The sequence below is a fragment of the Gadus morhua genome, chromosome 11 (genome assembly GCF_902167405.1).
Source record: "Gadus morhua chromosome 11, gadMor3.0, whole genome shotgun sequence".
Taxonomy (NCBI): Eukaryota; Metazoa; Chordata; class Actinopteri; order Gadiformes; family Gadidae; genus Gadus; species Gadus morhua.
The window spans coordinates 6,841,790-6,865,367 of record NC_044058.1 but is presented as its reverse complement, the minus strand read 5'-3'; the positions used below and the strand labels follow the sequence as shown (position 1 = coordinate 6,865,367).

The following is a 23,578-nucleotide window of genomic DNA, read 5'->3' as shown; positions in this document are numbered from 1 at the left end:
CAGAGCAATTTGGTGTTTTTATTGAAACAATGATTCTAACTAATGACAAGTTAAGACAGTTATGTATGTATCTATGTTTAATTGATTGGGGACCAATTTGAAAAAAGGCCTCTACAGAATAAATGATAACTTCTTTTTTGAGTTATTTTCTAAAAATGTTACCACATAATTGCAAATAAATGTTGAAATCCTACTTCAATGCAATGTAATGACGTTTTGATATACACGAGTATATATACAGTCAAGGCCAGAGCTGTTGAGCAATCCCCATTGTGAAAACAATATAAACAAATGACTAATATTGTGTGAAAAATATTCTATTTTCTACCTTAGTCCTTTAGTTATATAATTATATATAACTATTACAGAAATGATTGCTGTGATGGTGTTCTTGAAGTTGTAAGCTTACTATATCATTTTGTCACTAGGGTATTTTCTTGCTCAAACTATGCATTGTATGTACTTTTCAGAAGATTAATTGTAGAAATGCTAAATCCAGCCAAATTTTTCAAATAACGTAACCTAACTGAGCCATCAAACTAGTCACAGTTCTCCAATACAAAAAAATTAAAATACAAAAAAGGGTTGACATATTTAGGATGTTAAATAAGACTACATGGGGAATTTCTTTGGTTTCTTTTGTAAATTAGCTGTATATCTTCCATAGGAATAGTTTTCCTTTAGAATCGAGATCATTCATTCCCAAACCCTTTCAATCGACACAGTTCTTCTCATTCAGATTACACAACATAGTTATCTAACAGCACATTTAAATGATAAAAATCTATATCAGCCCTCTACAAAAATACCTGACAGAATCGTGCGCTATCTAATTAAGAACATGACAATATGTCACATTGTATGTGTGATTAAAGTAAAACTCGATTCTCTTCACACATTAGGTATGTACATGGTAATGCATTACATAAATACAATTTATGACAAAGAAAATGTTTGAAACATAAGGAAGGCATTGTTTTAAAAAGCGGGAAAGGAGCTAGATGCCACAGAGCGATCAATCAAGAAGCAGAATACAGGTCGATGTGACTGAAGAACAGATGTTGTTCAGGTAATGTGGTCGTTCTTTGCCCTTCAAGGTTTCAACCCTAACGTCCTCGGCTCCTCAAAGGTTTCCACGGGTGGCCGCCCCTCAGTGACAGGGGTCAAACGGGTATTTGGTAGCCCCTCCGTGAAGTTCCACTTCGGTTTCAGACCAGGCTATGACGTCCCCGCTGAGATGGCTGCCACAGGACGCCAGGCTGTAGATGTCCCCGGGAGTCAGGACATGGGACCACATCTGCAGGTCTGAGATCTCCCCGACAAACGCCTGGGTCGCATCAAAACGGCCGCCCAGAGTATCCTGGCCACACGAGAACAGACATGCAGGCGAGACGTTAATCATTCAAATTGCATTGTGACTCTTTGGGAAAAGAATAGCCACATGGAGCCTACACATTGCTCAGACCTTATCCTTGAAACAGGTCATCAAGGAGGGGGTTTTACCTGCTCCTGTCCCAGGATGAAGATGCCTCCAGGCTTGATGGGGTGCCAAGCAGAGAGGTTGGCCCCAGATCCCCTCTGCACCCCGTCCTGAAACACCTCCCACTGGCCGTCCCGGGTCGACCACGTCACACACACATGGTGCCACTTCCCATCGCCCAGAGACAGCGGCAGCGACACCGCCTGAGGGAGGAATGGTGGAGATTGAGAAGAGGTTCCATTATATCTACTAGAAATAGATGGACTGAACACTGTTCCCAGAGTCTGTACCCAGGACATACTGTAGGCCTAATCTGGTGGTTGTTTTCCAGTATTCTAATGGATGTTGACTTCCAGATGGTGTTGGGAAAAATAATGGGTCAATAAGACACCATTGAACAAAGATGACCCTTATTATTGAATTCGGTCTGACACTTTCTAATGTGAGTCCCGAGCAGATTGACACCATCTTATAGATCAGGTGGAGGGAGAGAGTCTTAGAGCTAAGCTGATTGACAAGGTGTTACACGATGCATGGTCACAACACTCACAGCCAGCTACGGCTTAATCCAGCTCTCCACAGGTGTGCATGCTCTGGTTCTTCCCACCTTATCATCGATCAACAGCTCCATGGGGTTGCTCCCCCATTCGATGAGCACCAGCTCATTGGCCTGCCCGGGCGCCGAGTAGGAGAAGGGCGTCCCCAGGCCCGGGCCCGTGCCCGCCTTGATCCACAGACACAGGGTCAGGGCGAAGATCTCGTGGAGGAGGCTCTTCTTCAGCCGCCCGTACATGTAGTTGGTTCTGATGGGGAAGCCGATCTGGAAGGCATTTGAACTCTTGACGTTCTTCCTGCTAGGCCCTGTGAACGGAGAGGGATAGCATCGGTCCCGTTACAACTTTGTCTCGCCTTGCAGTTTTCATGGACTGCAGGTTATGGTGACACCAGGTGATTCTTGCTGACGGATGGACAGTATACCTGACAGATGCAGCTGACTCAGCATGTCCTCCAGTTTGTTGTGGTGGAAGTGCGAGCGGGGCCCTGATGTCCGGTATCCCGTGTGGGGAGGGAAACCGTGACTCTCCGCCTCATTGCCGCTTTGGCTCCCGTCGGGATGGCCCTCTTCGCGATCGTCATGGTCAGCATCGTCCTCCTCGTCGTCATGGCGATGGTCGTCGTCGTCGCTCGCGTGGCCGTCGCCGTGCTCCTCCCTGCGGACTCCGTCGCTGTGGCTGCCGTCTTCGTGGCCTCCCTCTTCCTCCTCGTGCTGTTCTTTGGGGTGTGTGTCATCGCCGTGGTCCCCTTCGCCGTGGTCGCCATCGCGGTGTCCACTGTCATCGGGATGAGTGTCGTCGTGGTCGTCATGGTGATCCGGGCCGCTGAGGGCCGCAGTGCGCCGCTGCAGCTGCTGCTCTAGGGTGGCGATCTTCCTCTGCAGCAGGTCCTTCAAGGAGTTGGAGTATGTGTTGGACGTGTTCCTCTTCTGTTCATGGGGAGCAGTTAGAGCAGATGAATGAGACCACAATTCATATTGAACATAGGATAGGGTTATATATCACTGTTTCACGATTACTCTATCACTATTTCCTCACTTTGATACAGAGCAACTTTAGACTGATGAGATGGCACACGATACATGTTCAGGTGTGACACCTCATCAAAACACAATCGCTTACTTACACGAGTCGCAAGACAAAAGTTTATTTGACATTCCTTTTGTATTCTCCTGTCCTTCTCTGCCTCTCTTTGCCTCTCAGCTAATCCAGGCTTTGTCTGTGTGTATGTCCTGATTAACTCCCACTCAAGGGAGATCACATAATTGATTCTGATCTTCGAACTGTGCCCCCCCCCCCCTCTCCCAAACCCCCCACACACTGGCACCGATCTCTGGCATCTTTGGTCACATTTACTGGTCACAGTGGATTCATTGTGGTCTTGATGTCAAGACCACACAAATGTCCTACCTGACCTAGAGAGAGAGGAGTAGAACCAGGGAATAAGAAACAATAAGCTAAATCCCATTATCCCAACTCAACCCACCTCCAGTACAGCCATACTGAGTTCGGTGCTTGCTGCCCGACTCATGTATCCATCAGAGACAGAAGAAGATCCTCTCAGGTGTTCTGGTATTTGCTGCCGCTGGTAGCTACTAGAAGTAGCTGGATAAGCTATGCTTTTAGCTTATCCTAAGTAATTCCTACGGTCCAGCACCTGATTCAGGAAAGACATTTTCTGGGCGTCCTGCAGATCTCAATCTACCCTCAACCTTAACCTCGAGTTATTTCCCCTATACATTGTTAATCACCCTCGCTCATTCATTTTTAATCAATTTTCCTACCCTTCTCGTTAATGGCTTCAACCTTTAGCTCATCCTCTCACCTGCAGGTTCTCCAGCCGGTCCTTCAGTGAGTGCAGCATATTCTCCATCTGCTCCGGCGACGAGCTCGCCTCCCCCGCCGTCGTGTGTTTATCCTTCCCCTGGTTGTTGTTGTTTGTGCCGTGACCTCTGACCGGCGGGTGGTGCGGCGCCTCCGGTGCGAGGTTACCATGGTGACCCTGTCGGGAGCCGTGATGCGGCCCGTTGTCAGCAAAGGTAGGGCGACCTCCTCCTCCGTGGCGGGAGTGCTTGCCCGCGGTGCCGTGATGTTCGTCGGCATGGTGACCGAAGCCCTCGCACAGGGCCAGCTTGGCGGTGAGCTCCCTGATGGTCTCCCTCTGGTCCAAGATGGTCTCCTTCTGCTGGACCAGGCTCTCCCGCAGGTGGAGTATGGTGGTCTTGGCCTCGTCCGTCATCCCCCACCCACTGGGGGGAGGCGACCCTGTGGTGCTGCCGTGGTGCGCCGACCCACTGGGCCCTGACCCCCCCATGCTAGGCCCCCCCATGGGGAAGCAGGAAGGGTCCAGGTCCACGGGCACAGGCATGCACATGAAGCGGGGGTGGGCTCCGTAGTCGTAGTCGGAGCCCCCCAGGGCTGGCGCCGGGCGGAGCAGCAGCAGGAGCACAGAGGAGAGGAGGGCGGGGGGCAGCAGGGTGGGCCGGGAGAGAGACTCATGCAGAGCCATGGTTCCTGTTCTCCGGTTTAAGATACGACTCCGAGCGGAAGGAAAAGTCACGCTGGGTTTTTCATTTGTGATACAGGGAAAGGCATTGGACAGCACGCCATTACAGAGAAAGAGTACTCAAGATGTTTCAAAGAGCTTGGTCAAGGGGTCCAAATGAAGTCAATTTGAGGTTCTCTTAAATCCAATTTATTCCTGATGGCATTGTTTCTTCTTTGTCATACTCAGAGCTGGAAGACTCCCTATGAACAAGACATGAGAGGTTAGATATATGGGTATTGAAGTTATATTCACCATAACTACGATTTAGGAACTAATTACGCAGACATCTTCACAAATAGCAGATCACTGAAATAGAACAGCGGACAGGCGGACACACAAACATAAGGGTTCTTGGCAGGACGGATGGATTAACCCTCCCTCGGCGTGACTGCTCTCCATCCCCACCTAGTTGCTGCTGGTCCGATCACTGACCCGATGTGGCCCGAGGCCATAAGGGCTTGACTTCCGGCTAATGCAGGACTCTCAACTAAGCATTGCATATCATTGGTTTCAGTGCAATGCATTTCATGTTTATGATTACAACATATATACACGGATTACAGATGCTGTATAAGGTTGCAGTTTGATACATGTTTTTTATGTAGTGAGAAGGGATACAGGGATCAGCAGTATATGGCTTATAAAGGGATGTGAGGGGTTATATATCTTTTCCTGGGTCTATTATATAGAATTTGGTGTATTCCCTATTAGTATTAGTTGATATAGCATATTCTGCCTCTACCTTCCCGTTTTAGTACATGAGTGTATTGTTAGATACAAGCTGCCGTGCATTAAAGAGTAGTTAGCTGTTATTAAATACTGAGACCGTGAGGTGACAGCTAAATCCCAATCACCACCTGTTGCTGGGTGCGTTCGTGCGTGCGTGCGTGCGTGCGTGCGTGCGTGTGTGTGGGCATGTGGGCGCGTGCACGTTTATGTGTGTCACGCCAGTCAAGTCACCCTGCACACATGCAGCACGATGGCCTATATCATGGCACTGGTAAATTATCGCAATATGTGCAAATGTAAATCAACGTTAATGCAAGGCAATAATACAATTATTATAAGTTGTATTATTTATAATTATAGTGAATATGTTTACTTTAGATATTTATTCTTGAGTGACCCCATATCTCAGACTCTTTAGTTAGAGAGTAGAATTAATAAAGTGCCAAGATAAGGGCACATCTATCCACCAGGATGATGGCTCCTGATGGTAGAATTACATATTGGAGGAAGTGGTGTGTAAGGTGTCTTCTTGTTGCCGTGGCGCCCGTGAATCATGGAGCTTAGAGCTGAGGCAGATGGTCCGACCACAGAACCATGTCACAGCCAATCTGCACTATTCAGCCCTAAGTTTATTATCTCCTGCAGGTCAAATCATTAACCTAATGGCCAGCTTCTGCTGGGACTTCAAGGAAGATAAGTGGGCTTTCTTAGTGCAGCGTGTGTGTGTTTGTGTGTCATTTGAATAGCATATGGTCAAAGTGAGTATAAAGATTATTTTAGTCCAATTGATTAATCAAATGGTGTGACAGCTCTTTTTTTTTGCAAATATTCAATACAATTAACACGTCAACCAAATATCAGTTTACACACAAAGCAGGACTTTCTTCCGGAAAATAATAAATTGGTTATATTTTTCGGTGCCGTAGGCTAAATGTTAGTACCACATAGAGAGGATTGATGGTGTTTTCTAAACCATGACTATAGAACGCTCTCCATAGGTCATGGACTCACTAGTTTGTGTACTTATTTATGGTATTCAGCTTTTCATCATCTGGCTGGTGTGCTGCTCTAAATAGACCATTCAAAATCAAATATATACCAGATATACCTGTATAGCTGAATGCTATATTTTCTTACAAAATCAAGGACATAATGTATATTTTAGACTCAACTAGAACTTGTCGAACTAGACTTGAAACTTGTGTGCACGGTAGGGAGTCAATTAAACAACTTTTTGTTGTTTTGCAGTTATACTTCTCTTGACTAACACAGATCTGATGATACAATTATACTGCATATTATTGTTTAAATAGCATTCATTCACAACAATAAACTAATACACTGATCTGTGCTGCATTCTGAAAATATATAACAATCAGATCGATATTTGGAATGGATTGAATAAACAACTTCAAAAGAAGAAGTTGACCGTACCTTTTGGAGTCCTGTCGTGAGCCCGCTGTAAGCCTGTCCTCCTCGGCCACTGATGAGCTGGTGAGAGATTTACTCTGAGGGAGTGAGGTAGCTCAACATTATCCATCCCTGCCTCTCGTGTTTCATGCCTCCTCAGCCCTCTTCCCCTCCTTCCACGTGTTGCCTTGAATGACCCATCCACACTTTGCCAGTTCCCCTTTACATAGATAGGCTACTGCTGGTCGTCCTGTCAAGCCCAATTTGAACCTATTCAGGGACACATCATATGGATGCTCACATTACTAATTATGGGTCTGCCCTTTACATGTAGAAAGGCACGACAAGTGGACTAAACTTGTTAAGATATCACACCTTGACCATGGGCCATGGTACCTGGTACATCAATGTAGCAGATCAATAATGTTTAATTTATTTAAAAATATTTAGGGTTAGCATTTATTTTCTTCATTATAATCTTCTATCGTCTCTCATCAACCCCACCTCAGTTCATCGTTTGTCAATCATGCAAGAATCAATCATGCGTGTCATTCTATTAGACGCACCGCACAGCTTCTTGTATTTACAAACACCACGCGGCAGCTTATAACGTCTATGCTCCGGGGCTAATTGGCCTGATTACCGCCCCATGTCCATGTCTGCACCACCGGCACTGGTGGATACGCCAGAAAGCAGATGGCTGCCAGCATTGAGGTCAAACTAAATCACACAACACAAACATGGAGCGCAGACCAAACGTCTTGTTATTTCCGTAGATTACAGGAGAGGACACCTTATAACATACCGGCATTCAAATACATTTCTGAATGTTGTTTGGCAGGAAAACAACTTTGCAAAAGTATTGACGATATTTTGTTGCATAAACTTGTCTCTCGTTATACAAGCTTAAAATTAGAATATTTAGGTTGAGGTAAGATCAAATGGCCTAATTCTTATTTGCTTCATTTATTGATAGGTTTTGCATACATTTAACTAATATCTCTCAAAAGGTTCTCATGTGATTCTGGAAAGCTGGGTTTATCCCAATCTATGGTCCGAATATTTGTACATATAGCCTATGTACCAGAGCTATACCACCATCTGAAAACAAACATTGTGAAAACTAAAACGTAATTATGCTAACAAATGTCATGTTATATAAGCCTACTACTGTATTTGTTCTGTGTAATCAAACAATTGCCCCATTAGCTGAGTCAAGTAGCATGCTATAGCAGCCAGTGCATCATTTCATAATCACATCACACCTCATTGGATTAGAGCAATGGAAACACAGATCCACTTATCTGCATAGGTGGACCCATATAGCCTGCTCCTGCTCATAACTCTCCGACATATACAAAATCTATTTATTGTCCCAAATAAGAATACATTTTTTGGGGGGCCTTTTGATTACACTTTGACTACACCCATGATAAACTATACTTTTGTTAGTAAGATAAATTTGAGCTCCATAGTTGTTTTGTTCAATGAAAAACACATGAGACTATGATCCAACCTTTTACAAAACATTGTTTTCGACATTGTCAAGTCGTTTGGATGATGTTCAAGGAAAGAATCGTGGACTTCAAACCATGGAAATAATTCTGCTTGACTGACTATTTACTAAGATCATGAAAGACAAACAGCCGTTCTTCCTGTTCCTCAGGACTTTATCTCGGCTGCTGCCAGGCTGTCCTGAGAGGAACTGCTAATACAAACATGGGAAGCCAGGCAGGCAGAAAGGGGGGTTTCTTTATAGGTCCATGGGGCAGACATGCAGGCAGCCGGCAGGCCTCGGACATCCATGTTCAGGCTGACGCAAAAGCGAGTTTGTTGCTCTACTGACATCTAGTGGACAATGTTAGAGTGGCTCTGCAGGATGAAGTATGGTCAGAGGGCTACTTCTGCAGAACCTGGTTCTAAACCAAGAGGAAGTCCTTTTTAAAATGTAAATACCTTATAAACAGATAATAAATCAATCTTTAACCAGATATTCTTATGATCCCATGATTTATTCCGTAAATGACACACACATATAAACTTTTATAAACTTTATAAAGTTGTATAAATCATATTGTAGGTTTGGCAAATAGGTTTGGTCTCTGATAATATGTCAATAAAAAGCATCCCCTCGAGAGCATTCACATTTCACATTTATTCAAACGATCAGGACCTGATCTCCTTAACCGAGATCCAAACACCTGTTCGTATGTTCTAAGAAAGCATTAAGCATAACATATAAAAGAGCAAGAACGTAGAAATGCAAAAAATAGTCTAACCGGGGGAACATAGATCTAATCCAGATTACAAGCGCTTCTCGCAGTAATCTTTTGAAAGGTGCGTCAGTAAAACACCGATACCCTCCATTTGCTCACTCACCACATCATGGTCCACAATGCATCGAGTCTATATGGGGTGCCGTTTGTAAACTTTTGCTGCGCAAAAACGTGCTTTACTTGTTTCAGATTTAGATCAAGCTTTGTTCAATTTCTCCGAGATTTAGCAAATAAACACCCCTCCAAAATCCACTGCAATTGTTATCTCACTTTTCCACATATAAACTTTGAATAAAATGTTCAATCTAAATCCTAAATCTAAATCTACACTTTAGATCTAACTCGAAATGCCATATCTGAAGCTATATATTATAGACTAGGCCTACATAAAACAAAATCATTTTATCGAAATCGTTAGCCTATATCTGAATCCTAAATCTAAATGCTAAACCTAAATCCTACATTTAAATCGACATCCTAACTCTAAATCTACTTTTTAATTAAATGCTAAATCGTAATCTCGAATACTACATTTAAATCCTAAATCCATAGAACAGACATGCTAATTCTCATACATATAGCCTACTAATTGGTTCTGACTCCTAACCAGTCTAATTTCGGGGGCTCACTGACAGCGGCCCGGTCCCAAAGCAGTCTGAGAAATGAATAAGTCGCTGTCTCTGAGATCAATTGTTCGGTGCTACCCCAGCTGCAAACACACGTTATATAATACCAGCTTAATCGCAAAAATTCGCCATTGTACCTGATGATTGTGAGTAGAGTGATATGCTGTCCGTTTACGCATTTACTGCCCATTGCACGTGATGCCTCCCCCGAAATATGTCTGGTTAGGAGTCAGCACCAATTAGTATAGCCTATATATGAGAATTAGCATATCTGTTGTATGGATTTAGGATTTAAGATTTAGGATTTAGGATTTAGATATAAGATTAAGCATTTTGATTTAGGATTTTCATGGATTCAAGTTCACAGCAGCTCCAAAAACATTACAACAGCGCTAAACAGGGCAACATTAGAACATAAGCTTAAAATACATCATCTTCACCAACCTCAGAACTGATCAGCTTGTTCAGTTTAAACACAGTCAGCCCCCCTCTGAGGTGAGCAGTATCAAGACCAGCGGGAACACCGCATGGTAAAGAACCTCATGTAACTTCTTGGCTCATGAACTGAGTTTGGCTGACTACGTTCACAAGGTTAAACTTGTCACAAGTTTCTCGGTGGTGCATTGGATAAAGCAGCCTATATATCAGGAGACTCTGGAGACTGCTTCAGTCAAGTCTAAAGTAGTGATGAGATTTTGGAACGCAAACGGTCATGTGGAATGTACATTTTAAACTCAGACAACATCATATGTGTTCCATCCAATAGCCCTCTGGAGACCTGGGTTCACCTGCTGCTGAGGGTGCTCTCAATTATCTATTTTTGGCAATGTAACAATGTCATGTGAAAGCGAATAACCAGTATAATGCTGACCAATTATACGTGTTGTCTTAGTGGTGCAGTGGAGAGAGCTGTCATTTATCATCTATGGAACCATGGGTTCAAGTCCGGCTGAGGGTGTGCTCGACGGAAACATATATTATGATGACTTTCAGGAAAGAAGGATGTCATTTGACTTGTGAAGTCATGTGTAAGCCCTGACCAGTTTTACCCCGAGCTGGCATCTCGGGGCACAGTGGAGAGAGCAGATGGTTAACTGCTCTCTCCTTAAAGGAATTAATGGAGTACAGAGTTGAGTTATGTAGGGTGGTGCGGTCCCATGGACGGGGAGAATGTTTTTTAACTCAATATGGAAAGAGATGGGTAGCCATCGCAGGGATGCCAGGATTTGGGCGGTGTGTTAATGTTTCCGCCTTCTCATCAGGACCCTGGCAGCACTGTCTTGAGTGACCAGGAACTTCAGGAGGCTATCATCATTGTCGAAGGGTTTGATATGGAGGTGGAAGGCCAGGGAGGGGTCAAATCTGAGGCTAGCTTTTGGGACTGGGGAGGAGAGCGGCAGCAGGTAATGATTAGTGGGGTTATGGTAAAGCAGGGGTCTCAAACTCGCAGCCCGGGGGCCAATTGAGGCCCGCGGGATGATATTTTGTGGGCCCCTCCTTAACATCAAAGTTTAGTGTTAGTGCGGCCCGCGCGTTGTTGTCAAACACACATTTTTGCTGAGTGGCTTGCCACGCTTTTTTACCATTTGTGATATGGTGACCAGATGTCCTGGTTTTGCCAGGACAGTCCCAATTTTGAGTTGCGTGTCCTGAGTCCCGAAAAAAGCCAAAGGACGCTAAAATGTCCCAGTTACCACCAACCGCTATGAAATGTCCGCTGTTGTCAGCGATTGCATAGCCAACGTGATCTAATTATACCCCGATCATAAACTTAGATTGGGTCAGTTGTGCTCCTGTTTTTGTTGAATACTTGATGCGGCCCAGCCTGACCCAGACTCTACCTCCAGCGGCCCCAAGGTAAGTTGAGTTCGAGACCCCTGTGGTAAAGGGTCTGGCTTGTTGTGGGGTGCCAATGAGAAAGTCAAGTGTAACTCAATTCGGATCATAGGCAGTGTCCCAGTGGTGCAGAGGCGCTAAACCGGGTCACAAAAAAGGAGCACCAACCCTTTAGCGGCTAAAGGGTTGGTGCTCCGTTCTTGTCACCCGGTTTTGGCTCATTGTGTGATTGAGGATGTTTGAGTCGATCTTCTATAACCTTGTCAGAGACTATAATTGACATGCACGTGACATTGTTACAGTTCTTAAATTATATTTTGACGGAGGAAGCCCTCTGCGGGAATGGGACCCATGTCTCTGGAACTGACCATAATATTGTTATGTCTCAAAGGTTGCATTAGGTTTCAATGGATACCGGATTCAGTTGAGCCCGGTCTTCAGATCAACAACAGCTCTCAAATTTACCACAAAACTCTGCCTATGATCTGGTCAGGGATAATAGTTTAGAATTATTACTTTAATTATTATTATGAGCACATGACATGCTTCCAAATTGTACTAAGGATACCAAGGGGCATTCTTGGCGGGACTTGAACCCAGGTCTGAAATGCTGATAGCTTCTCTCCACTGGACCCCCAAGACCCAGATTATCTGGTCAGAGGTTATCATTTACATCCCAATTCGCATGACATCATTACATGTCCATGTATTGAACCCATTAAGAATGATATGTCACGGTCACATTTAGCTACTTACTTTAGGATTCTGTGTGGAGCCCCGTCAACTGGATGATGGTCCACAGCTCGCTGCGCGGCACCACCAAGAGGACAGCTATGACCTGGTCAGAGGTCATATCTCCAAAAGGACTTCATGACTTTAGGTTTCCATGGAGACCCCCCTATAGTACTCGACCCCGGGGTCTTAAGAGAAGATAAACAACAGCTCTCTCTGCTGCGGCCGTGATACGCTGACTATGGGCAAGTTGGAGGTTATAATTGACAAGCAACTCACATGACATTGTTACTTTTCAAAGACAACAACAGGTTTCATGGAGACTGAGCAGGACTTGAACTCAGGTCTTCATTGAAGTGATGACCATCAGCTTCAACAGCTCTTTCTGCTGATGCACCGGTTAGAATTGACATTACAAACGGAATGTAACTGGTAATTTCGTTGCTCTGTAACATGTGCAATGAATGACAATAAAGTTATATCTTCTATCTTCTAAAGACACCATGTCATGGTGAAAGCATTTAGAAAGATAAAAGACTCGACTGATAAATTCAGGTATTAAGAAAGCTTAAGATAAGACTCTTGTGTGAGAATGTGATTTTGAGATTGAGCACTGGTGGCCTACTGCTGCAATGTAACTTCTGGGATTTCCAGCCTTTAAATTTCATTTATAAATGTTTGCTAAGGCATAGATAGTCCTAACTTTAGATGAGCCCACACTCAGATGAGTATTAACGACCTTAACTAATAAGGAATTGCAGCATTATTAAGTGTATGATTAAAACGCAAATTGTTTGGAAATCATTAACTTAATAATAATAAACCCTTATCGCACAATGAACTGATTATAGATAGCCTACTAATGATGCAGAAACAACGCTTTATGAATTAGGAAATTACTATCTACTACTTTATGAATGCTTCAAAGTGTCAGTTTGGTGGAGCGCTGTCCCAGTGTAGGGCAGAGCCTTGATAAGGCTGCACGGCGCCTCTTGATGTCCCTCTGTCCCCGAACATGTCCCAGGTCATTTCTCTCCCTGCCACTATTCAGACAGGGTCCCGTTAGCTCATTGTTATTCTGCCCGAGAGATTGAGTGAGTGAGGGAGTGAGGGGGATAGCGAGGGAACGAGCTAAATAGAGAGCACATTGTCAGGGCATGTTGGGAGAATGGGATGGCTGAGGGTTGTAACGGCAGTAAAGTTGCGGGTGCATTTCTAGGGCTTGTTGCTGATTCTCTGGCCGGGGTGCGAGCGTGAAGGCATGTTGATAATCGGCTCAATAATGAGAAGAGGTACTGAACGGCACCACATAACTGACCCCGATTCCTGGGACTAAAGGAGAGGCAGCGAGAGTGTAAAGAGAGGGAGAATGAGGGCAGGCAAAGGGGTGGAGGGCTCTGAGATTTAGTGCACTGGTGGATGAAACAACCCCCCACTAACGAAGGGCGAAAGTAACAGAAAGAAAGGAGGGGGGAGCTGCTCTGCGTTCCGTTTAACAGTCGCACAGCAACTTTGTTTCCAACAATGACATCTGAAAAGGTATGTTCTTTTTTTTTTTTTTTACCATTTTCAAAGATTGTATCCTATGTTGCCCCCATTTTGGTTGAGTGGAAATAGTTTGAACTCTTTTGAACTCAACAGGTAGCCTAAAGAGGCGGTATGGCCAGATGGTAGGGGACTTTTGGTGCACAGCTAAATGTGTTGAAACAATGTTGTGGGTCCATGGAACGTCCATGGCCTACGGTGTAACGCATTGCATCTATAAATTGCGGGATGCGGTTGAATTTGCCAATCAACTGTTGAATAATTTATTATCTCGACTGCAGTAACTTCATTAATGGTGGGGTACTATAGCACATGATAGGCCCTATGTTTTCATGCATTAGTCACGATTGTTGATTGAGTTAAAGGGATGACTCTAAATAATGAATATTTGGCGTAACTCTTCAAAAGCAATAATGCATTATGCAAACATGCAGCTTTGGCATGGATCATATGTGATTCTTCAGATGTGCATAGCTTGGAACCACATGTTACTTCGATGTAAACCTATTGTATGACATGGAGAGAATGGTTGGCACATGAATCCATCGAAACCTGCTTAACATCAAATTCATCAGCAGCCTGTCATGGGAAAGCTAATATTGTGAGAAGGTGCTCCTGGTGCTAGGCGGAAATGTTTCCTTGAGCCAGTCTTCATTACTTGATATGGCTCTAAGTGTTTCACGTAATCTGGCTGTAATAACAAAGGGGAAGCCGTAGTAGGATGAGCCATTTGTCACTGCAGCCATGCTGGAGTCCCTTCGACCCTGGAGCGCTTTCCTTCATCCTCCTCTTTGCCAGGGAATCAAGGAATTGTGGTGTCCCGTTTATTGTGTGTCTGGAGACATGGGACACCGTATTGTTCTTATCTCAGAATGTGGGGCTGCACGGCCACATGAGTCTAGGAGAAATATTTGGGTTCCCTCAATGCTTGGAAGAGATACAGGAATTGGCAACAGGGACACTAAAGTGATCCATGGAAAACAGGAGCTAGAAAAGAAAAAACAACTGACTGAAAGAAAATAAAGAATTGGTATAGGCTATTATTCGTTGTTGTATGATTCGTTTGTTTTAAATATCAAATCTTTACATGCATATTTGAATAACGTTTAATTTAATTATTTTATAGGCAATTAATAATCATGTTTCTTGTTAGACCTGGAATGCAGTGTTCAAGCATAATAGCAGCTTAATAGTGTTCCCTACAGATTGGGCCTTCCTTTATAGTTAGTGTTGTGAGCCCTGAGAAAGGGACATCTCTATGTGCATGGATCAATGGGGACCTCCGCAGTAATGCTGCCTACATGAGGAGCCTACCAATGAATTCCTTTACATGCCCGTCTCCTCTTTAAATGTCGGGGAGCTTCTATAAGACCAACACTTTTGAGGTTGTTGTGCTTTTGGGGCTAATTCATGCACTAATGCAAAAAAAAATTCATGTTCACCTTTTAGTGGGTTGCTGTTGTTTGAGTTTGGAACCAGGGAGGAACACAATAACAACAACAACAACAACAACAACAACAACGTATACATATAAATTAAAACAAAGAGCAACAGAGCAACCATGTCTCGCACCGAAGAGGTCAACAAGATGACAGAGAACGTCTATAAGGTAAGATGTTTCGGCCTGTATAGTGCACCATGACCAACTCTGTTGTCATCGGGCCCATATTTGTGTTGCCGCATATTCTATTTCTGCTGAATGGTTTTCAAAGTGCCTGCCTCTAAAACAAAGTGATGCGCTTGCAGGGCATCCTGGACCAGTTCAATCCCAGTTTGAAGAACTTTGTAACGATGGGGAAACACTACGAAAAAGCCTTGATGGGTGAGTGACACATAGTTCCTGAAAAAGAACCAAACTTTGCTTAGAAAAATGGCCTAAACCTTTGTAAACATTAACCAATGATATAATCCTACATGTCGTTTCTAGTTAGCTCAGATGTGCCTGGTATACAGTGAAGACGGGGCTGTTTGTCCCACTACAGCCAGAGAAGCTTCATTAGAAGTGCTGTTCCAGCCTCTCATTAGAGCCTACAGAGGACCATTGTCATACCCTCTGTAACCCCTTTCACACCCCGGCCAAAACCTGGGAAAGACCCGCACTGGCTGTGAAATGGTGGATCTGCAATAAAGCGAACCTCCACTCAGTTCACAGCCACATGCAGTAAAGAGGGTGTTGGTAACGGGAACCCATTTGGTTAAGATCTGATGCCATGGCATTATGAAGTAAAAGATTATTAAAATAGTTGCTCTGCTTGTGTGTGTCTAGCAGGTCACAAATTAAACAAAATAATTTGAAGAAAACAAAACAACAGTCTAATGTCTTACACAACTACAGAAAATACATAGTCTGCTCTTTAATAACACGAAATACCAACAAATGTACAAAGTTTCAAGCCCCGACAACAGGGTATTTTTCATGTGACCTTACCCTGGTCTAAAGGGTTTAACCTGTGTTCAAAGTCCCCGGTGGTACCCATGTTTCTGGTATGAAATGACTTTTCATTCAGCAAAAATTTGCTATTTTCTTCAGGAGTGACAGTGGCTGCCAAGGGCTACTTTGATGCCCTCGTGAAACTGGGAGAGCTGGCTAGCGACAGCCAGGGATCCAAAGAACTGGGTGAGCGGCGGGACAGGCCGGAGGAGCAGAGCTATGTGGGCAAATGGAAAGGAAACGACACGCATTAGAGATGGATCGATAAAGGCATAGGTAGTAAGAGGACAGGGGGACATGCAGAGCGCGATAAAGAGAGCGAGGGAGAGAGTGAGGTGTAGAAAGGGAAAGAGAACTGAAGTAGAGGGAGAGAGTAGATTCATTGTTGGGAGATTAACAACACCACATGATCTCATTGTAATGCTGAAAACAGCGGGGGTGGCCCGAGAGAGAGAGAGAGAGAGAGAGAGAGAGAGAGAGAGAGAGAGAGAGAGAGAGAGAGAGAGAGAGAGAGGGAGGGAGGGAGGGAGAGATGCCAGACACCACAGACTACTGTGCTGTATGGGGGAAGGGGGAGGAATAGATGGAGGAAGGGATGTGGAAATAGACTTACAACTCACAGCAGGGGGGAGGAGGGACAAATGCAATCAGTGCAAACAGTTGGGATATTGGACAGTGAAATATGGATGTGAACTCATAAAGAGTTAACAATAATCACTGGTATTTTCTAGTTTTTTAGACCTATGGCTTATATCTGTATCACATGTTACTATACTGTGTAAATGTTGTGTCATAGCACAACAATACCAGGCTTAGTTTGTTTCCTGTATTAGGCTTTTTATGTTCTTTATGTAGGGCTGAAATCGTACCCTACTTTACTCAACTGAACGGTTGGTCTGTACTTTTGTTGACTTTAGTGTTTGTTACTGTAGTCGGCAACAGTCTACTTAATTAAACCCTTTCTTTTAATGTAGTCTAATTGATCACATTCATTCCAGGTGACACACTGTTTCAGATGGCTGAGGTCCATCGACAGATTCAGGTCCAACTGGAAGATGTGGTAAGTGTGTGTACTGCTGCAGTCGTTTGGTTTGAATCCATTTTTTTTTTAGAAGTGTAGACATGGACATGTTAATATGTCGTATTATATCATTTACTATATTCATCTGATTTCTCCACAGTTAAAGCTGTTTCATTCTGAGCTGCTCGCCCAGTTGGAGCAGAAGTTGGAGTTGGACATCAAATACCTTACAGTGAGTGTGCTGGCTTACATTACTTTTAGACATGACTCAAAAATCTGAGCACTTGCTGAGTCCAGGTGAGTTTAGTGTCAGGCCTGTGTAGTCCTTTACTGATGTTAAGTCGTTTAAACAAAAACCCTCTTCATGAACACAACCTTGCGTGGCTTGCTGGGCTTCTTTCCTTCTTCTTTCATTCTCTCTCAGGCGACATTGAAGAAGTACCAGAGTGAACGCAGGTCTAAGACCGAGTCTATTGAGCGATGCCAGTCCCAGCTGAAGAAGCTACGCAGGAAGAGCCAGGCCACGCGTCACCCCAACAAATACGGAGACAGAGAGATGCAGGTAAGAAGGAAACCTAAAGGGGTCAATGTATTGTTGTATTTTTTGGCATTGTATAGCATGCATACACATGGCCTAACTCCTACAGCTGTGGAGATTAGGCAGTGAAAACAAAGTGGCCTATTGTGTGCACAAAAATTATCTAACACACACACCTAATCAGCATTAAAAGAGGTGACGTAAACGCTTTGGTCACTGTGTTTGTTATTGGCGCTCTGAATGAGATTAAAGGACAATCCGTCTCAGTGGATTTTGTTAAAATAGCCGCTGAGTTTAGTTAGTTGGAAGAAATGTGGCTTGTTTAAGAGGTACAGCCATATTATTTCTCATTTGGAAGTGGCGGCAGTGTAGAACAGCCTGGTTATTTCAGAGGAAAGGTCAAACGCTTGAGGTCAAATATTTCATGATTCCGATCACTTACAGGCAGGAAGTTGGTCAGTTTCCTCAATGTGTAATCGTTGAGCTTGTCCCTTTCCCTCAGCCTGCGCTTAAAGGTCACTCTTTGTTCAGTGAAGTTTGTTTTTGTTATAGTTGTCCTTATAGTTTCTGATTTTTGTATTGAAACATCCAAAATGAAACCTTGATCCAAACCGTTTCTCTCGCAGTTTGTGGAGCTGATGAGCCGACGCCAGTTGGAGCTGGACACTCTGGTTGCCGTGGGTTACAGGTCTGCGCTCACTGAGGAGAGAAGGAGATACTGCTTCCTGGTGGACCGACAGAGTTCTGTCACCAAACTGCTCATCAACTACCACTGCAAGGTGACGCCATAAGCAGAACCATTGTTGGACTCAATGTTCTTCACACAATGTGCTGTTGCTTGAGTTACCAACATGGTGTACTCCTTATTCTCCCAGGTCAGGGAACTTCTGTCCCAGAAGTTGTCGTCTTGGCAACAGTCCTGTTCCCAGCCTACCAAGCTTCCAGAACGGGCCCTGAACCTCCTGCGCCATACCGCTCCACAGACCTCCGGGGCGGCAGGGATAGCGGACACCCTGCGGCACACCAAGCTGGGCTCCTCCCAGCCCGACCAGGTGACAGAGCAGTGTTTCACCATGCTTTGGATTTTAATATCCAAGAGATGCTTTGCACTCCCTGTTATTTATACACAACCATAGACCCTTTGACATTGAATCATTGTGAATGTATCTCCATTCTTCCTAACGGCCTATCAGAGGCTGTCTGTTCAGGAAGTCCCGCCTCTGTCAAATGGAGACACCAATCGATCTCAGCAGCAGCAGCAGCGGGGCCTCCCCCCCCCCTCCTCCCAGAGTGACAGCCCTCAACCTCAGGGCTCCCCTCCACTGCCCCGCCCCCCGGCCGCCTGCGACGGGGCCTCCGGTGGTGAATCCCTCGGAGCGTCCCCCCAGCACGCCAGCACGCCACTGGGCTTGCAGCCCGGCCCGCGCCCCGACGGCGGCAGCAGCAGCCAGGGCCCCTGCACGCGCACCAGCGCCGCAGGCGGCTCCTCCCAGCAGAGCCCTCTGCTCCTGGCCACCGGCACCTCCAACCTGTCCCCGTGCCTCATCCCCTCCACGGTGCTGTCCCTCAGCCAGGCCCCCTCCGCCCTGAACGCCATGCAGGCCATGACCCTACCCATCGCCCACAGCGCCCCCCACAGCCCCCCACTGCCCCACAGCGCGCCCCTCTCCCGGGCCATGACCCCCATCCATCTGATGCACCAACAGGCGGGGTCCGGAGGAGGCCAGGGTCCCCCGCTGAACCCCCTGCTGATGAAGGCCGCTGAGATGTACGCAACATCCACCCTGCCGTTGCCTAGGAGACCTGTCAGTGAGATTAGACTGGGTGGCTTTCAAGGTAAGATTTGATCACTTGGGGTGATAAAAGCGGTTGTATAAACCCTGGTTCTGACTAGCTCCAGTGGGAGAGCCTGGCATTAACATGCCTAATGTTCACGGTGTGCCCTGAATGCAATTCGTCCGCCGTCATTTAAGGTTAAATGTAGATTCTGTATCAGAATGACCTGATCTCCTTCCCCACGCTGCTATGCAGGCACCAGTTTGCCCAGAATGCTTTCTGAACCAATGCGTGTGGAAGCCATGTTTGCGCACACGCCCGCAGGATCTGAGGGCGGTGCGGCGGGCGGGGCCTGCTTGCTTCACTTCCTGCCCAACGATAACATTACCCTGCTCATCTCTGAGCCGAGGGATGGCTGGCATTACGGCCAGAACGAAAGGACTGGACGGTAAAACATTGTTCAAATTGTATGCCCGCCCTTCGTTATGAACACAACGATAAAAGACATCTCACATCTCCAAATGATCTCCCTCACAGAAAAGGCTGGTTTCCATACTCCTACACCCAGCCCCATGCCAACAACATGGATAACCACAGCAGGTTAGTCCACAGGGAACACACTGTCCGCCCTTCAGGAGACACTCTAAAAGGCTTCCCCCTGGCTGATGATATCCCGTATTCTCCCCCCCTACAGCTCCCTCTTGCTCTCTAAGGCCAGCAGTGGCAGCGATGGCCAACTCGACAAGCTGGTGTCGACGGGCCTGCCTGCCCTGACCCCCGAGTCAGAAGAAGAACGCTCCCTTCCTCCACAAAGGGTTAGCACCTTCCGCCCACGCCCGTACAGCATGGCCGACAGCCACAAGGTCAGCCTGAGGGCCGGTGGCGCCACCCAGGGGATGGGGGAGTGGATAGGGCCCACCCCCCAGCCCTCTCAGTCCACGCTGAGGCAGGAGGTAACAACGCCGTAGAACAGCCTTGTCCGCGCCTGCCTAACGCCAAATCAATGCTATCTGATTCTCACCTTCCTATCTCTCTGTGATCATAGCTCTCTTCAGATTTGGCCTCTCCTCCACCCTCCCCAACCAGGTAGATACATGCTTTATAACCCCTGAAAAGAGCGCCGTGCTGAACGCTTCTCCACTGATCAGGAAATAATAACAATGCCATTATATCTGTAGGATTAGTGTGTCAATTGCAAGGTGTGATAAAGATGAATTAGAGATGATCCATCCCTTTGAATATGTGTATATGTTGTTTATGTGTTTAGAACTTTCCACTTTCATTTTGATTTTGATTTTCTTTTTCAGGACAAATCCGTTTGCTCACGTCAAACTCAGGAGGACGGTCACCAATGACCGCTCGGCTCCCATCATTGAGTGATATGTGGGACACGGCAGTTTATAAAAGAGAGGGTACAAACATACAGAGTTCTAATGGAACAGGTCTTCTGTCAAGCCATTTTGAAGTAAAATGTTTGTGATTATTTAAAATTATACTACTTTTAGATTCTACATATAGATTAAACAAGACGGATGTCTTGTTTATGTATGATACGTCTATGCATCATATGCCTGGATAAAGGCAAGAAAAATGTTTCAAATTAAAATGCTTAAAACAAGACTAATACCAGAAAATAAATGAAGAAACGGTGTATATTCTGATCGCTAATCTGATTATAATCTGATTCCGTAACCATGGTTACAGTAAATATAATAAATGTATTATATTGACCCAATATGACAAAGTTGTAGAACCTAAGATCAAAGAAACTTTTATTCACTATGGTGAACATAGGTGTCTGGAAAAATGGTTGCTTATACCCGAAGTAAAAAAGCAGTTGGACAACTGTTCAATACAACTTTTTCTGTGTTTTACTTAGTCTGTTAATTAAAAAAATGAATAGTCAAATGATTAGGGGACAGGCTCCTAACAGCAAAATCTATATTTTCTCCTTGACAATGAAATATCACAGAAAGGACAGGTTCCTCATTTATTTTATTTGTACTTTCCAAGTAGCTGCCATTTTCTTCATGGATCAATCTACGAATATGCAATCCATCCCATCTTAAAGATGCAATCTATCCTTTTTGCTTGAAAGTAAACATTCTCATTTGCATTCACAATTTATAGTTAACACTGCATTATGTTTATGTTGTGCCTTTTAAACATGCCATCATATAAAATAGGCCTTAATTGAAACTAATTCCCTGAAGTGTATTGCATTGATAATGAGACCTCAGCATATCTGCTTTGTTCTGTCACACTAGTTGTACTAGTTGTATTTGTCAAAGTAAAAGTCTTTATATAATATTTCAATAAGCAAACTGATGGAATTCAAGATTTTGTGAAGGTTAGGGAAATGGATTTAGAGGTTTAGTTGGTTTGAGTGAACTGTAAATGGTTTTCACCTGAACTGTAAAGAGTACAAAGAGTGATTGTTGTTGGATAGTTTCTTAAGAATGGGCTACGGAGGTGAAGGTTTAAGGAAGAGGTTAGGTCATATGTGGCAGAATTTCCAACACTTAAGTAATTGGGTCTTGTTTGTTCTTGATTCATCTTATGTCCAAATGAAAATCTACAAAACATCTAGATGGACAGCTTAATGTTTACCTGTCAGAACATTTTAGAGAAATGCCAAAGCCAAGAATTATGAAAAGGATTGTTTTCATATCGAAATGTAACTTTGAAAGTTGATGTAGGAAGTATATGGAAAGTGGATCAGCGTCAGTGCAAGGGTTAGGGGTTACAATGGATATATTTTAGTATGATTGTGCTCACATGGATTTTATCAGATTTGTAAATTAGGATGGTTTATGTTCCTTTTGATTACTGTATATTGTGTGTATATAATGAATGCTGTCGCATTTAACACCGATCACCATGGCTTACATATATCAAACAAGAATTTCAAAATATATAATTGTGCCTGGTTAGAATTTTTCCTTAATGCTGCTAAAGGAATGATTTTTCAATCACCACCTTTGGGTCAAGTCAAATGTTGATTTATTAGTAAAGAAAAATTGTATTCCTGTTTGCCTGTTTAGAAATCGCTGAGGTTTTTTATATATTAGACGTTTGAAATGAAATGAAGGCTACGGCAATACATTCTACCACCACCAACTGACCAGTTTTGTACTTCATGTTCTTTAAATTCATCAAATGTATTTTTTCAAGTTCCCTATTGAACCTACGGTATGTGAGATATTAATTGTAAATTGCAGTAGCTCGCATACTGGGACATACAGGTAATTTAAAATCATAGATGGCATTGCATGACCTGGAAATCTAAAAAAGGATTTTAAGGAGGATCAACAGATCGGCATTTAATAACAAGACCATTCGTCTCCTCATACATTTCAGAGATGCTGGACTAGCAAAGTCTATTTTTCCATGCTAAATATAATTGTCAAGTATATAAGAATGTATTCCTTCCAACAAACATATTTCACAGACTTAATAAGCTTCCATAAACATCCTTAATACAAATTTCTAATTATTTTCAGTCAGTTGGTTTGTTTATGAGCGCTAAGCCAATTCCATTTATCCAACTAAGCTCGTTCAGTGGCTTGCTAACATTAGTCCTGTTTTGTGTTTGTAGCTTAGCCACTAATCAGCTAATTTATAGAGGCAAGCAGTGCCTATGCTTGCTTCTATAAAGCAGGCAGAGGCATTCTACCAAGTTAATATATGTGCAGCTTTGGTACATCGGCCTACTAATGGGTGAATATATTGCTCAAAGTAAAATGATTTCTTGATTTCGAAAATAATGATATTAAATTCCAATGGAGTAGCCATTCAATGTCATAATTGTTCAGTTACCTACCCAGTGCACAACAACAACTTTAAGAACTTGGATGACCATGTTTCTTGATCTTTTCCTCCAAAGGCTGTCATTTCAGAGCCCTGCAGGCCTGCACTAGGGTTTATCCGCACAAAGTAGAAAACAAACATGACTTTGTTCACCCTTTACAGTGGAAACCTTCTTTACGTTGAATATGTTACACAATTCAAATATTGAAAAATGGAATAAAAAAACTAAAAAAAAAAGTATCCTGTGCAAGTTGTACCTTTTTGTA

The 23,578-nt window shown here is 44.1% G+C and overlaps 2 protein-coding genes across 3 annotated transcripts; one reads left to right on the top strand and one right to left on the bottom strand.

Moving 5' to 3' along the window:
• On the bottom strand, positions 1-6,967 carry LOC115553942 (neuronal pentraxin-1). The gene is made up of 6 exons (XM_030370499.1): positions 6,746-6,967; positions 3,860-4,782; positions 2,459-2,963; positions 2,088-2,341; positions 1,504-1,683; positions 1-1,360 (listed from the first exon to the last, which is right to left on the bottom strand). Exons 2-6 carry the CDS (start codon positions 4,541-4,543, stop codon positions 1,151-1,153), a joined length of 1,833 nt encoding a protein of 610 aa, XP_030226359.1. The 5' UTR covers positions 4,544-4,782; positions 6,746-6,967; the 3' UTR covers positions 1-1,150.
• Positions 6,968-13,238: 6,271 nt separating this feature from the next.
• Positions 13,239-23,552, top strand: zgc:158689 (I-BAR_IMD_IRSp53 and SH3_Irsp53_BAIAP2L domain-containing protein). Of its 2 annotated transcripts, XM_030370494.1 has the most exons (15): positions 13,239-13,730; positions 15,186-15,345; positions 15,483-15,558; positions 16,267-16,353; positions 17,166-17,227; positions 17,349-17,420; positions 17,613-17,750; positions 18,353-18,505; positions 18,602-18,778; positions 18,920-19,562; positions 19,758-19,950; positions 20,040-20,102; positions 20,197-20,455; positions 20,548-20,588; positions 20,810-23,552. In XM_030370494.1, exons 2-15 carry the CDS (start codon positions 15,298-15,300, stop codon positions 20,880-20,882), a joined length of 2,085 nt encoding a protein of 694 aa, XP_030226354.1. In that variant the 5' UTR covers positions 13,239-13,730; positions 15,186-15,297; the 3' UTR covers positions 20,883-23,552. The 2 variants fall into 2 exon arrangements, with proteins under 2 accessions (XP_030226354.1, XP_030226355.1); XM_030370495.1 differs by lacking the exon at positions 20,548-20,588.
• Positions 23,553-23,578: the final 26 nt, after the last annotated feature.